The 14,127-nt window shown below is 39.0% G+C and overlaps 1 protein-coding gene across 4 annotated transcripts in view; it reads right to left on the bottom strand.

The window, feature by feature from the left end:
* hecw1a (HECT, C2 and WW domain containing E3 ubiquitin protein ligase 1a) overlaps positions 1-14,127 on the bottom strand; it is a 73,353-nt gene that overhangs the window by 19,273 nt on the left and 39,953 nt on the right. For 2 of the 4 annotated variants that reach the window (XM_020712462.3, XM_020712461.3), the window contains 3 exons: positions 11,218-11,316; positions 2,106-2,259; positions 1,110-1,195 (listed from right to left, as the gene is read on the bottom strand). In XM_020712462.3, the coding sequence (XP_020568121.1) occupies positions 1,110-1,195; positions 2,106-2,259; positions 11,218-11,316 (339 nt within the window). The remainder of the gene's footprint in view (positions 1-1,109; positions 1,196-2,105; positions 2,260-11,217; positions 11,317-14,127) is intronic. The other 2 variants (XM_078938559.1, XM_020712463.3) reach the window with 1 other exon arrangement.

The raw sequence follows: 14,127 nt of genomic DNA, 5'->3' as shown, positions 1-14,127 counted from the left end.
CAATTCTGCCAATTTCCACTTTCATATCAATGATGATATAATTTCCTGACTCGTGCATTTAGATATCGGCACTGGCAGCCATATACATTGAGCTCCAAGTGTTCATTATTACAAAACAAATCCCTTTACTCTTTCAAGAAAATTACATCCATTATTCGTTATCCTTTGTTTTACCAAGTTTTCACCCTCTGGACCAGCCAAAGTTCAGTTTTTTTCCACTTTTAGGAAATGTCTCTCCTCTGGATAAGATTTAAGTGTAAATGGTGTTTTTAACATGTTCTTGTAGCATTTTTCTTATAATGGAGGACATGCATAAAAGAATTTAAAGATTAAAACTGTGTTTCAGAGTATTTCTTTATTCAAATCACGTTGGATCAGGAGCAAGTCTCACTTTTTCCGCACCAATTCTAAATCCTCCACTCGCAGACAAACAGATCCATACACATTTTCATTTTTTCATCTAAACTGTTCAGCTGGATAGCTCCTATATTGCTTGCCAATTTTTGTTTTTGTTAAGCTAACACTAGTTTAGTGAGCTTGTGAGACACTTGTCGCTCCTGGGAGACAGTGGCATTCTGGGAAATTAGCTAGGCTCACTTTTGCACCAAGAACCCAAAAGCAAATTTTGAATGAGCTCCTGCAGCTCTGCAGAAAATGTGTCTTAACAAAACCTTTTTTTAGCTAAAAACTGCATAATCATACATAAAAAATCACTGAAAGCAAGTGGGTTTATGGACCCACACTGGAAGTATGTGTCAAGAAATACATACTAATGGACCTTTAAACATAAACAAAGTAAAACTGAGGCTGTTTTACTTAATCCTAAAATCAAGCAAGGATGATAAACGGATTTACATAGGATTTAAGGTGTCGCACTGACAAACCAAAGAAAGTCAATAAGCGGCTGACGAACAGCTTCTCTTCGCCACGTCTGCTGCTGAAGTGAGGTTCACTTTCAACTATTCTGATTTGCAAAACATTGCATCACCTGGCAGAACTGCAGGTAGCAGGAGAATGAAATAAAAACGTAATAAGCCTTCAGGTTTGAAATTTAGTGGAACCAAACGGATCAGAGGGAGACTATAGGGTGGGAGGATTCAGTGCTGTACCTGTCTGTGGGGAGTCAGAGTCCCCGTCTGAACTCCGACTGCCACCGTCCTCTTCTGTGGCCATGGTCCTCTGGATGTTCTGGTACCTGCAGCAGGAAGCACAGCTTCACTCAACTGTTTGAACTGTTGTCACTTAAATGTTTCTGTGTAGATGGTTGTACTCCTGAACAAGCCTTCTGCCTTTTGACAAATGTGGGGCTATTGCTACCTGGTCTGGACACCAGATGTCAGCCTAACCTCACTTTAGGATGTCTACGATCCTCCATTTGTCTTATCGTTGTATTTTCTTAGTTAAAAAACATTGGAGAACAAAAAAATAAATGAAAATTCACGGTGAATATAAACTAATGTACTCTCTTTGACATTTATCTTATTCTGAACAAGAGTAAAACTGCATTAAATAAACATTCAAACATTTCAAATGTCATGCCTTAAGTCAAATTTATACCAGTTGTAATTTATTTTTAACTATGTCCTTGAATTTTGAAGCAAGGAATGAACATACAGTTTTTCCTCTACTCTTTGTTGGGTTGCTTTTAATTATTTCTATTACTTTGTTTTCTGATAATAGTAATATTGTCATGAATCAGTAAGTGGCCATCTTTTAATAGAACAACTGAATACACATAGGTTGTGTCCGAATTCCCACCCTAATCCGTAGCCACCAAAAAAACTATATAGTGCGACACTAATTCGTGCCCTGAATTTTAAAAGCAATTCGGACACCATGCTCACTCCTTTTTGTTATTTTTACTTAAACGGCAGATATGAAGTCAGCGATTTCACGAAATTAAAATCTAATTAGTATGAGTGTTTTGCAACGATTAATTATAAATTCAGTGTCTTCTGAAGATAAAAACCATTATAAACCTGATAACAAAATGATGATAAAGCTTCAACATTTTTTATCAGGTAATCTACACTGGGATATATAAAAAGTGACAAGGTGCTTTGTGCCTCACGTGTCTGTAGAGAACCAGAGTTATTGAGTCTGACCTGCGGTTGAGCTGCTCCATCTGCTGTGTAGAACTGGAGCGAGGGATGCCTTGGTTACATTTGCTGCCCTGGCTTGGCCTCTGCCAGGTTGTTGTCCGGTTGACGTGGTCCACGTAGAAAACTCTGCCATGGCTGTCAATACGAGCTTCCCAATCTGAATTAACAGAGTAGACGAGAATTTGAGAAGGAGGACAGGAAAACTCTCTGGTAATGAAGTAGTAGGTTTCATTTTTTTTTTTTTTTCCTTATAAACAGGGGTCCCCAAACTACGGCCCACGGGCATAACCTGGCCCGAGGAGCAATACTGGAGGGATATCCTCTTTTTTTCCTGCATTATTGTTTTTTTAGGCTGGCCATGTGAATAGAGACTCATGGAAGATTGGAAAACAGAATCCCTGGTTTTGTTTCCTCACGTCAATAAAGCTTTCCCATAAAGGTTTCCCCGTTGTGGGATAAATAAAGTTATCTACTCTAATCTAATCCAATCTCATTTGAATTGAAATGTAAGACAAGCTAAAAATGTTGCTACTGCAACCTCACTTTGCCCCAGTCATAGAACTTGAACAAGACCCCACACCCCCCATTAAAACACAAAAATGACTAAAAAGTTAGGTAAGTGAAGCATTGATTCAGAATGCAGGGTATTTAACCTAGGAAGTTGATCACAGAGAACAAACAGTGGTGTCTACTAGGCTAGCCTCCTGGAAACCTCCAAAACTGGATAATAAGGAAATAGAACTAAAACTTTAAGTGACTGCTCATATGAGTCATTTAGGAGATTCTGCTCTTACAACTGAAGTTGAAGATTTACCTAAGATTGTGCACGGACAACAGAAGCTTTTTTTCTGTGAACAACCCACAGAGATGTATTTGGTTATTATTGATTTTCTAAAATCTAAAATACTGTTACTATATATTTCATGACTTTTTATGTAAATAACCCAGATAGGGTTATTTGATCTTTACTGATTTCATAAAGAGTCTGAATTCATTTGAATTCATAAAGAATATATTTGCTGATTATTATAATATATATATTTTTTTCGGTGAAGAACCCAGAGATAAGTATTTTATATCAGATTGGGTTATTATTATTTGGTTATGTGCGGTTTAGTTTACATTTATTTAGGCACCCCAGCGACTGTCACACTTTTTCTGTTTTAAACTGACCCTAGCACCCGATCAGAGAATGGAAACATCAAGTGGCCCTCGCTGTACAAAGTTTGGGGACCCCTGCTTTAAAATATCTATCTTCAGAACTCGCTGAACTTTTTTCAGGGTCACGGGGGGCCATCCCAGCTACTGTTGAGTGACTGTCCCCCACCCCCGGACACACCCCGGTCACAGGGACACACACTCACACATGCACATCTAGGGGCAATTATGAGTCCCAATAAACCTATAAAGGATGTTTTTGGATCGTGGGAGGAAGCCGGAGAAAACCCACACACGCACGAGGAGAGCATGCAAACTCCACAAAGAAAGAGCGATAGTGTTAACCACAACACCACTTTGCAACACCAATTCAAACTCATCATCTTAACTATAAAATACATATAAACAAATATTTTTGGAGTCCTGCGACATTTTTATACATTTCCCACATTTTCACAATGCAAGTAAGTCATTTTGAAGAATCAATTTGACTGTAATTTGGTCTGGTGCGTTACTTTCATGTGTTTGATGTTAATATTATTTACACCACTGTTCCTTTTCTTGATGGTGCTGCTGCTTACGTCTGTAAAAGTGCACATAATGTTTCACAGACAAAAGACAAGGGAAAACAAGACTGTCATTTATGAGCATAAATGAGTATGAAACCAAACTGAGTGCTCATAACTACCCAGGTATCAAATTACTTTTAGTTGTGCAATACAGACTCCACTGCAGTAGATCCAACTGCTTGAAAGAGGATACGTTTCCCAAAGCAGCTCATTTGGGTAAAATTAGAAATGGATCTACTAGACTGGATTAATAATCTCTGATGTGATACTAAATCTACTCACTTTTGAAACTAGTCTCTAGTACTCTTTTAAGGAAAAAAAAAATTGAAACTGTTTTTTTCTCATTGATTGTGCTAGCCTATGGGGTTCAGATGACCCGATCCTCACATTGACGTGATATCCCTACCATGACAAAGGTGGATGAAGGTGAAGGGGATTTCATGTAATCCATGAACACCAATGAAGATCACAAATCGTTGAAGAAAAAAGGTTCAGCGCACTGTCTTGTAGGGTCTAGATGACGCAACTCCCAATGTTTAAGTGCCTAGGATAGCAACAGGGTTAAAAGAACTGCACCAAGGGAGTATGAAGTCACCCATAGAAAATGGTTTACTTCAGGTTCCAATAAAATGAAGACATTTTTCACCTTTTCTGCAATTTTTATTTTTTTGGATTCTGTGAGATGTTACTTCTGTTCCCTAATCGACATGAATGGTGCTGACATAACTGGTTGGGACTGGATAGAAATCATTGAAAGGAGAAGCTTGTTTCAGTTTTAACAGCAGTTTGAGTGGGAATCCTGATCTGCAGTCTGATAATGGAAACGCAGTTTGAAAGCAGAGGAGACCGCTGGGTTCTACTGAGCCATGAGTATGGTCTAATTTGAATTCTGAGTCGTCACAGTTTGACTGCATGAAATCAGCTTTACTCAGAATTGACTGACGGCAACAGGATGAGGAGGAGGAAGACTTCACTGTGTTCTCTTTGTCATGACTGCTCCTTGTGCTCACACACACAAACAATGAAAGACGATTTAATGATAGAATATAAAGAAAACAGCAATGTTTTAATCTCTGTGTGCAGCTGACATTCACTGAGCACTGAGATCAGCTGTGGGAATAATTACTGCCACAGATGAATGAGACTAAAGTGAATAGTGAGGGAGACGACTGTTGACATTTCAGTGCAATGGAAAGATGAATGTGGCTTTCAGAAAGAGCAACTGAGTGTGTCCTTTTAAAAGACGAATCTAACAAAAACATTTTGGATGTTAAATACATTCACTCCAGTATCGTCTCTGTGTCTTAGTGTTGACATTGGTACCAAAATTACTGTTGGGATGATTAACAGTTTTGTTTTTGACTGGTACTGGTACTGGTCACTTGGTACCGGGCTGCAGAAAGAAAAAAAAATGCATACACTAACTTCCATTTTTTTTTTCTGATACTGATGTACGTTTCATTTGGAAAACTACCAGATTCTGTTCACCACTTTTGCCTGTCTCGAACGCGTCACGTGACTTTAAGCAGCTGCTCGGATTGCTAAATTGGTAGCTAAACACTTAAAAGCGAATGATAACCAAACAATAACATTTATTTGGATAATTTCTTTGAGGAAAAAAGAGTCTGTGAGGAACCCGAATAAGGGTCTTTGACTTCAATGAAAAATACAGCTGCTATTTACAGACAAAACTATGGAAGCATTTCTTCAGCATGATTAAAAATAAACCTCAATACCAGAAATGATTTTCCATTTTCAAAATGATGCTGCATGCGTTGACCCAAAGCGCTTTCTTCTTTTACTTCCTCAACACCGCTCATTCTGTCACTTAGTTTGAATGATACATTTTTTAAAATGTTTTACAAAGGTTCTGTAATAAATGTGTCGTTAAATTCAATTAGAAATATATAATTTCACAATTAAAATGGATTAACAGAAAAGCTTTTTTATTTTCACGATGTAACTGAATCTATAGACTCAGAAATAAAATAAAAAATGCGTTGTTAGCCCTACCCTCAAAGAGTGTTGCCAGATTGGGCGGTTTTGGCTTTAAATTTGCGGGTAAAAATGGCTTTGGGCGGGTAGGCATAATTTGGGCCGTTTTAGGGTCGGTTTGGGAGGAGATGCCAGCTAATGTTATTAGCCTGATCGCTACATGGAGCGGTGTCTGTGTTTATCTCACTTACATTGCATGGAAGACATAGAGAATGTTGAGAGATCAGGTTTATTTATTTTGAAGAGTTTTTCCATGTTTGAGTTCATGAGATCATCCCAAAAAGAGTCTCTGCTTCAGCTACCTTGATGATGGTCCCTTCAGCGGTGTTTCCATCTCTCTCTGAACAAGTTTGAATGCTCGCTGTCCCATCAATCAATCCAACACATCTGGTTTCCAGAGGACCGATTGAGGTGCCACCCACATTTGTTTTTCCCAGGAATGACAATGATGGCAGAAGTTGCCATCACCAACACTTCAAATAAACTTTAGTTAGTGGAGAAGTGATACAAAAAACAGGCTCTTGTGTTATTAGCTGCAAACTTTTTTTTATAAAAAGAAAATTAGTTTAAACAATCCTGGATCTAATGATTGGAAGTATGCCAGTTCTTTCATCACCTCACATGATAATACCCCAGATCATATCCATTGCATGAAAACTTGGAAAGAACTAGATGTAAGGATAAAAAAGCTTAAGTTTATCAAAATGTTCCTAAGATCATCCATGGATCAAGATCGACTATCTCAGGGGTGGGCAATTATTTTAACTCGCGGGCCACATTGGGTTTTAAAATTTAACAGAAGGGCCGGACCAGCAGCAGATGCATGGAGAGAGAATGATATAAGATGGAATGTAGATGAAAACATTTGGGTTGAAAATTATGTTCTAAAACAGAATATTCTAGAGTTTTTAGTTTAAACCTTTCGTTCCCGTTTTATATCTCTTTTTATTGTGAAGTCCTTTGGTACCTTCAAGGAATTGTAAAGTGCTATATGAATAAAGTTTTATTCATTCATGATCCTTTAATAAAATAAATAACATTATTTATGAAATAAAACAATGACCAAATAACACTCTATGATTTTCAAAGACAAAAATTCAGGAAAAATATACTGATACCTTTGAAAAAACTAACAAAACAATAAATAATGGATCCTCTCCCGTCATAATTCTGCAGAGACTTTGAGCTCATCACACGTTTCACAGTTTGCGCAGCTGGGCTGTGTCCTGTGCGTCTGTTTCTCATCCAGTAATAATTAAAGGCAAATTTCTATGTCTCCCTCGTTTCTTGCAGGAGTTACGTTCTAAAAATAACCGTGATCGGTGAAATCCACGGAGTCTGTTCCAGACGTTTATGGCAGTAAAACTCCTCACTGCCTAAATACACTTTTCTCAGACAGACATGAACATTTTCACCCTTTTCTCTCTTGTTTAAATTCTCAAACCTTCATAGAAATTAGGTCCAGGATCTTAAAATGAAAACAAAGATCTGATCAATCACAGATTTCTGTAGATCTGAAGAGATCCGCGTTTCTGTACAGGAGACACGGAGCAGATTGATTGACAAGGTCTCCAGCCAATCAGGACACAGAACATGGATCACTGTTTAAAAAAAGCAGCATAATCGCTCTAAAAGAATGAGCTAAACCGGGAAAGATGAACTGCGACGTAGAAAGGGAAGACTGTCTTCTGTTCTGTTTGACAGCGATTTTTAGAGGGTTTCAGGTTGGAGCACAGACTGCAGAAGGGGGGAAGAAAATGTTACGTCTTGATCGTGTGGCCAGATTAAAAAAAACAAAAAAACATGGGTCTCTGATATTGTGCAGTAGTCCGAACCAAACATGGAGGCGGGCCGGATCCAGCCCGTTGGCCGTAGTTTGCCCACTCCTCGGCTATCTGGTTTGGCAGATATAATCATAAACCACACCATTGCTGAGAAACCAACATATGAGGATTTGATTGATGACTTTGCCCGTATTAACGCAAGATGGGCACATTTCTAGTTTCTACAAAGAGAAGCTGACCAATTTTATAGTGTAACCTATGAGAATTTTTAACTCAGTTTAATATTATTTATATAGCCCAATATTACAACAATAGTTGTCTCAATAGGATTCAAGTTTTAAGTTACACTAGTTGTATATATTTTTAAAAAATCTTATAATGAGGTCATTTTAAACCTCAAGGCCTGTTCACACCGGGACGAATTTCGCCGGCGATTTTCGCCGACGTTTAACGCCTCGTGACTAAACAAAGGGCCCCAATGAGAGTGTGCACACCGACGCGAAAAAACGGCAGGCGTTAAAGCGTCAAAAAAAAAAAACGCCTCGGGTTCGTTTTTTTTTTTCGACGCGTCGCGTCGAAATCTACTCGACCAATGAGAACGGCGCTTTTGCTCACGTGTCTGGAGCTTCTGAAGTTACAGTAAAACACAACTTGGGGGCGCTCAAACACAAAACTGCCTTGCTGAGCACACATACCAGCGAAGAAGATAGACGCCAAGTAGCGTCTACACAGCCGCGAAGCAATAATGACGGACATTCTAAAACATCCCCGAACCAAGCACCAGTTGGAGCTACTGGTGCTTGAAATATTCATGTTTTCTTTGTTTGATTCTGACAAGCGTGTAAATACTTGCTCTCTTCTTCTGAGTGAAAAGCGACTTTAAGAAGCGTAAAGTTGCGCAGCGCCACCTTGTGTACAGGAGTATTTCTGTTTTACATTAAGCGCCATCTATTGTCAGGGAATGAAATTGCATGTTCGCTCCACTCATCGTCAGCGAAAATCGCCTGGGTGTGAACACAAAAAACGTGGCGAAAAACGCTGGCGAATAACGCCTGGCGAATATTCGTCCCGGTGTGTACGGGCCTTCAAGCAAACATGTGTGATGTTATCCTTGTCAGACTTATTGTTACCATTAGTATTTTTATAACAGTCCTATAAGCTGTAAGAATTTACAAACCTCTAGTTGCACTTTTTATAATTTTCAGTTGTTAAGTATTTGAACAATAAAGTAAACCATCACAAGCAATTGTCCATTTCTGTGTCCTAATTGGGGAGCACCAAGGGGCGCTACAGGTGCGGCTCGCCCATGGTGTCATTTGTGCCAGAACCGCCACCGGTCAGAAGCTTTGGACCGCAGCCAGACGGACGGACTGACTGTGGTCCGGAGGAGACTTCGGACTGCGAAGCTCCGACTCCGGCAGCACTGATCTCATGGCCCCGCCTCCCTCCTGGAAATGCTGACTGGAATTGAAATATGCTTCACTTTTAGCCGGGGGGGGGGGGGGGGGGGGGGGCAGATGCAATTCCCTTTTGTATTTTCGCTTCAATAATGTCATAGAGTAAGCTATATTGAAGAGAACTGAAAAAGCATTTTGATGGATTTATTTCATTGTGAACATGAAAAAGAAGGCACAGAAGTAGAGAAGGGAACAGGGAGCAGCCCGGAATCGAACCCTGTTTTCACGGACGGAAGGCGCCGCAAAACAGCACGAGCTAAACCATCTTCCTTAAGGCCACACAGAACTTTTAGGAAATGAAATGTCAAATACCATTTTCTTAATCTTTTTATTAAGTGACAGAATGAGCCGTGTTGTTGAAAAAGAAGAAAAAAAAGAAAAAGCGGTTTGGCGGATTGCTTTTTCATTTTAATTTTGAGTCAACAAATACGGCTTCTTTTTGAAAATGAAAAAGCATTTCTGGTGTTGACTTTTATTTTTAATTATGCCACAGAAATGCTTCCCTACAAAACCAGGAGTCTTCCTTCAAATACAGATTTATTGAGATCGTTGTTCTCACGTACCAGAAGTTACTGCGCCTGAGACGCGATGAACGATTCTTGAATGTTTCACACACGCAGATAATAAACAAGCAGACACTGTGAATTCACGTTTATATTAAAAATTGGCAGAAATATGACCTAAAATGTGGTGTTGTTTAGCTTGGCATCAACTAACCAGTCAAAATAAGGACCAGGATGCAGAATTTGTAAAGAACACAAGCAGCAAGTCTCACAGAGCTGAATATAAATGACTGCAATGTTAACTGATAAGATAAGGTTTGTTTTACAAAAAACTATGCATTTTGAAGTTGTGCTTAAAGACACTCTGTTTCTAAGTATTCCTTTATTCAAATCGTGAATAAGTAGCTGATGAAAAATGTTGTTTGACAAAGCTATGACGTAGATGCTACAATTGCCAAAAGCTCCCTGCTCCGCCCCATTCTGATGCCTCCACTTGCAAACAAATAGATCTATGAACGTCTTTGTTTGCTTTTTCTCAGCTGGCATCTGAATTCAAATTGTACAGCTGGATAGTGACAATATTGCTCCCTTTTTTTTGCACCAGTAATGTTAGGTTGGGGTTATGAGGAGCTATTAGATAGTGGAAGAGTGTGCAAACAGGTTGATGGCAGGATGTGGGGACAGGCTTACTCTGTGCCAACAGTTCTACCACTCACACTCACACTCAGAGGTAAATTTCTAATGAACTCCTGTCACTCTGCCTAAACTTGTCTTACAAAACGACAGTTTTTTTTTTTATTTATATTTTTATTTATTTAGGCTAAAAATCATAATCATAAGACCACTGTGAACACTTTTAAATGAGATAACTGTAATGGGGCTTTAAGTTGTGGTTAAAACTGAGGGATTTTGAAAAAATGGTTTCCTCCTTTTAGAAGACAAAAATGACTTAATGCAAAATTTACCAGTTACAGGTCAAGCTTGACAACATAAAATCCTTGAAGCCTGATTAACAGATTAAGTTTAATTCTGCGACTTTCACAATTGCACAAACGACTGCATGCCCTAAAACATCCAGGCAATGTATTCATGCAGCACTTGGCAGTGAGACAGTGTGAAACATTCAAGCGGAAATGAGGTTTTCAAAGGATGGATGTGAACATTGACTGTAAAAACAATGAAAAGCTCAACCCCTCCCTTCTCGTCTTCCCAAACAGGAAGTACCATTGCTTCGTGATTCGGGCGCCGCCATGTTGAAACCAGTCGACAAGGATTGGTCCGAGTCGCTCTGAGTCATCGTATCTATGGCAACTACTGTTGCCATTGCCATAGGTAGGATGACTAAGAGTGACTCGGACCAATCACAGTCGACTGGTTTCAATATGGCGGCGGCCATATCAAGAAGCAAAGGTGAGGGATTTTGCATCATTTTGCGAAAATAGGAGGTAAGACATTTTCTATGGGTGGCATCACACCTGAATTCGTCCATTGTTTTTACAGTCTATGGATGTGAAGGAAAGATAACACCAACGCAAAAGGCGCATGTTAAAAAGCAGATATTGAGGGTGACATGCGCAAAAAAAACATTTTAGCACAGCAGGGGGTGATAATGAGACTCCATAGTAAGACTGGGAGCTGTGAGAGCTTACTTGGAGGTAAGGCTTGGTCTGTGGCAGCAGGAAAATGGTTTAGGTCATGGCTGGGTCGCAGAACAGGAAGATGGTCAACAGGAGGGGAGGAGTCTGAGCCTACAGGACATCAGAGAGACACCATGGATCAATTTCTGTAAGGGGATGTTCTATGCCAACTGTCCAACTATGAAAGTACAGAATGTATAATCTCCATATGCTATATTTCTTAACAATACTCAAACAGAAAGAACAAGTTAGGATGTTCTTTAAGGGTGTATTCAGAATGGAAAAATCTGTTGGTCTACACCCAGTCCGCTTAATTTGGTCCTGATCGAGTCCTGAACCTTGCATTTGGACTGTATTCAGACTCCCTACTGTGCAAGACCAAAGCTTGTAAACAAAACCATGTGACTAAATATCTCTTCAGTCATTGGCCAGTAATTATGAGGGTGGGGCAACGAAACGAGAAAAGAATACCGGAATCCTGCGCTTTGCAATCCTTGTCGGGATAGTTCGCCAATTTAAACTTTATATTTCGCTGACAAATTTTGAACATCTGTATTCACACCGACAAACACAGCTACTGCTAATTTTATATTTTACTTATTTTATGGGCTATTGCTAAATTATGGAAAACATGGACAAAATTGAGAAAGTAGCTCGGGTTTAATATTTTTGGAGAAAAAGGCACACATTTTGGACAATCTGATTCGGTCTGATTCACTAACCTAAAATGAAAGCAGGACATCTTTAGTCAAATATTTAACCAGTGTGACTCAGAGATAAATATCTGGATACTAAACAGTGCAGGTGAACATTTACAAATTCCTTGTTTTTCTTTACGATAATCAAGTATAAATGAATAATGGGTACAAACAAACAAGTAAACAAGAATAAATACATTCACATTTTAGTTTCACAAATTTCAGCCCACTGTTGGTTTTTCCACATAAAATAATCCGAAGGGGAACCTTAGTAGATAATTTTTTCACACTGTATGGTCACACCTCTTTTCTAAATTCAAAGTGTTTCCACACATTGGACTGGAATGACGGATTCATCATTTTTTGCTACCATTACATGTGTGTTGTCCGCTGTGGTGCACTGTCGTTTTTATGTTGTAATAAAATAAACCTACTCTTTTGCAATATTGATTTGATTATCGAAAGTTTGAATGTCTCTCAGTATTTTATACACATATGAATTGGATCCATGGATGAACCCAAATATGATAGCAATTGGAACAACAGAGGGGGACTGACCTTTCGTATAAAACTTTAAAGACAAGTCAATGATCACATTGCCATATTATAAATTATGCAAACTAATTTCGCCCCTTTTGATGCAGCAGAGTACAGAAAAATACTTCACTTCCTAACAGACCAAATCAGTTTGCTATATTAATGGGAGTCTCAGAATAGGAGGGAGCATTTAGTGAGCTGTCGGGTAATGAGCAACTGACTATGACATCCTACTGCTAACAGACTACATTAGAACCAAAGAACAGAATGACGGTAATGAAGCTAACTGGCGACTGACGTCTTCATCAAAATCTGTATTCTTAATATCTATGAGAGCATATGCAATGTTAAACTATAAAAGTGATCAAAAAATACTTAAAGACCGGGTTTTTGTAGAGCTATTACTTAAAAACTAATCTACTTTATTGGAATCCTATGAAGTCAGGCATATTTTACAGGATTATCATTTAATTATCACATAATTATTTATTTGTAATGTCTTGTTTTTTTATCAGCTTTCTTATCGCTCTGACATGTGGGTAAAGGAAATAGGGTGTTAATGCAAAATGGAAATGATCAGCTTTCTTTGTGGCAAGATGGTGAAGTCAGATGGAATGACTGTTGTGAACACATAATCTATAGAGTGCATTTACATTAGCAGGGAGGCATCACCCACAGAGGAGAAACCTTATGATCAGTGGTAAATGGCTTTAGTAGGAGGAGATGCCTGGCTGCAGGAGACCGAAGCATCGATCATCATTTTTTTCTCATTACGACTATAAATAGCACCAAGCCGGCGCATTCTCTGTAATATTTCTGTTGCTTAAAATGGGAGGAAATATATGATCATCCAGGAGTACAATATCATACATGCTAAAATGAGAGCTGATGATATAGAGAAGACAGGGATAGTTGGTCTAATGACATCCAGCTGTCTTATTCATCTAGAAAAGGGCTGGCAAACCCTGATCCTCATGAGCCATGACTCTAACTGGACTACTTGATGCTCACATCCTAAATCAGGTGAGCTCAGTCAATCAGGATGTGAAATCACTTGAGTCAGCTATTCAGCAGCAGGCTGAGCAGGGAGAGCTGAAAAACAGACAGAGTTGTGGGTCTTAAGGACCAGAGTTGGCCAGCCCTGATCTAGAAGGTTCTACCCAGCCTCATTGTACAATCAAGACTGTAGAAACACTATAGATGCCCTTCCTTATGGCCATGTCACACAGCCACTACCTACATTTTGTGTCCACATATGAAATTTTGGTCTTTCGTTATACATCACGTTCTGCGTAATTCTTGGGTTTCTTGCATTCGTAGATGTGCGCTGATGTCCGTTGAGGGTTTCGGCCGACGGGTCTTTAGGTGAATATTTTTTGTAATTGCAAATATTACGCAATAGTGCGTGATTTTTGCGAGATGCATACACAAAATTTGAGGCTTTCTATGACCCTTCCATTTACGTTTAATGGTCTTTTTTTATGCATGTGCCACAGATGTATGAATTTATATCATGTATACGGCACACATATCACGTTCAAATTACGTAATTGACGCATGGATCACTAATGAATTACTTATAAACCATGTAATAATCACGCATGTTTCATGTTCTACTTTGATGTACGTGTTCTTTGTAGTAGGATCTTGATCCCCCACACCTACAGCACCAGGGAATCTTCAGCCT

This window comes from Oryzias latipes, chromosome 20 (genome assembly GCF_053564925.1).
Source record: "Oryzias latipes strain Hd-rR chromosome 20, Olatipes_Hd-rR_3.1".
NCBI classification, from domain to species: domain Eukaryota; kingdom Metazoa; phylum Chordata; class Actinopteri; order Beloniformes; family Adrianichthyidae; genus Oryzias; species Oryzias latipes.
The sequence above is the reverse complement of the archived record's forward strand: the minus strand, read 5'-3'. Positions and strand labels throughout refer to the sequence as shown.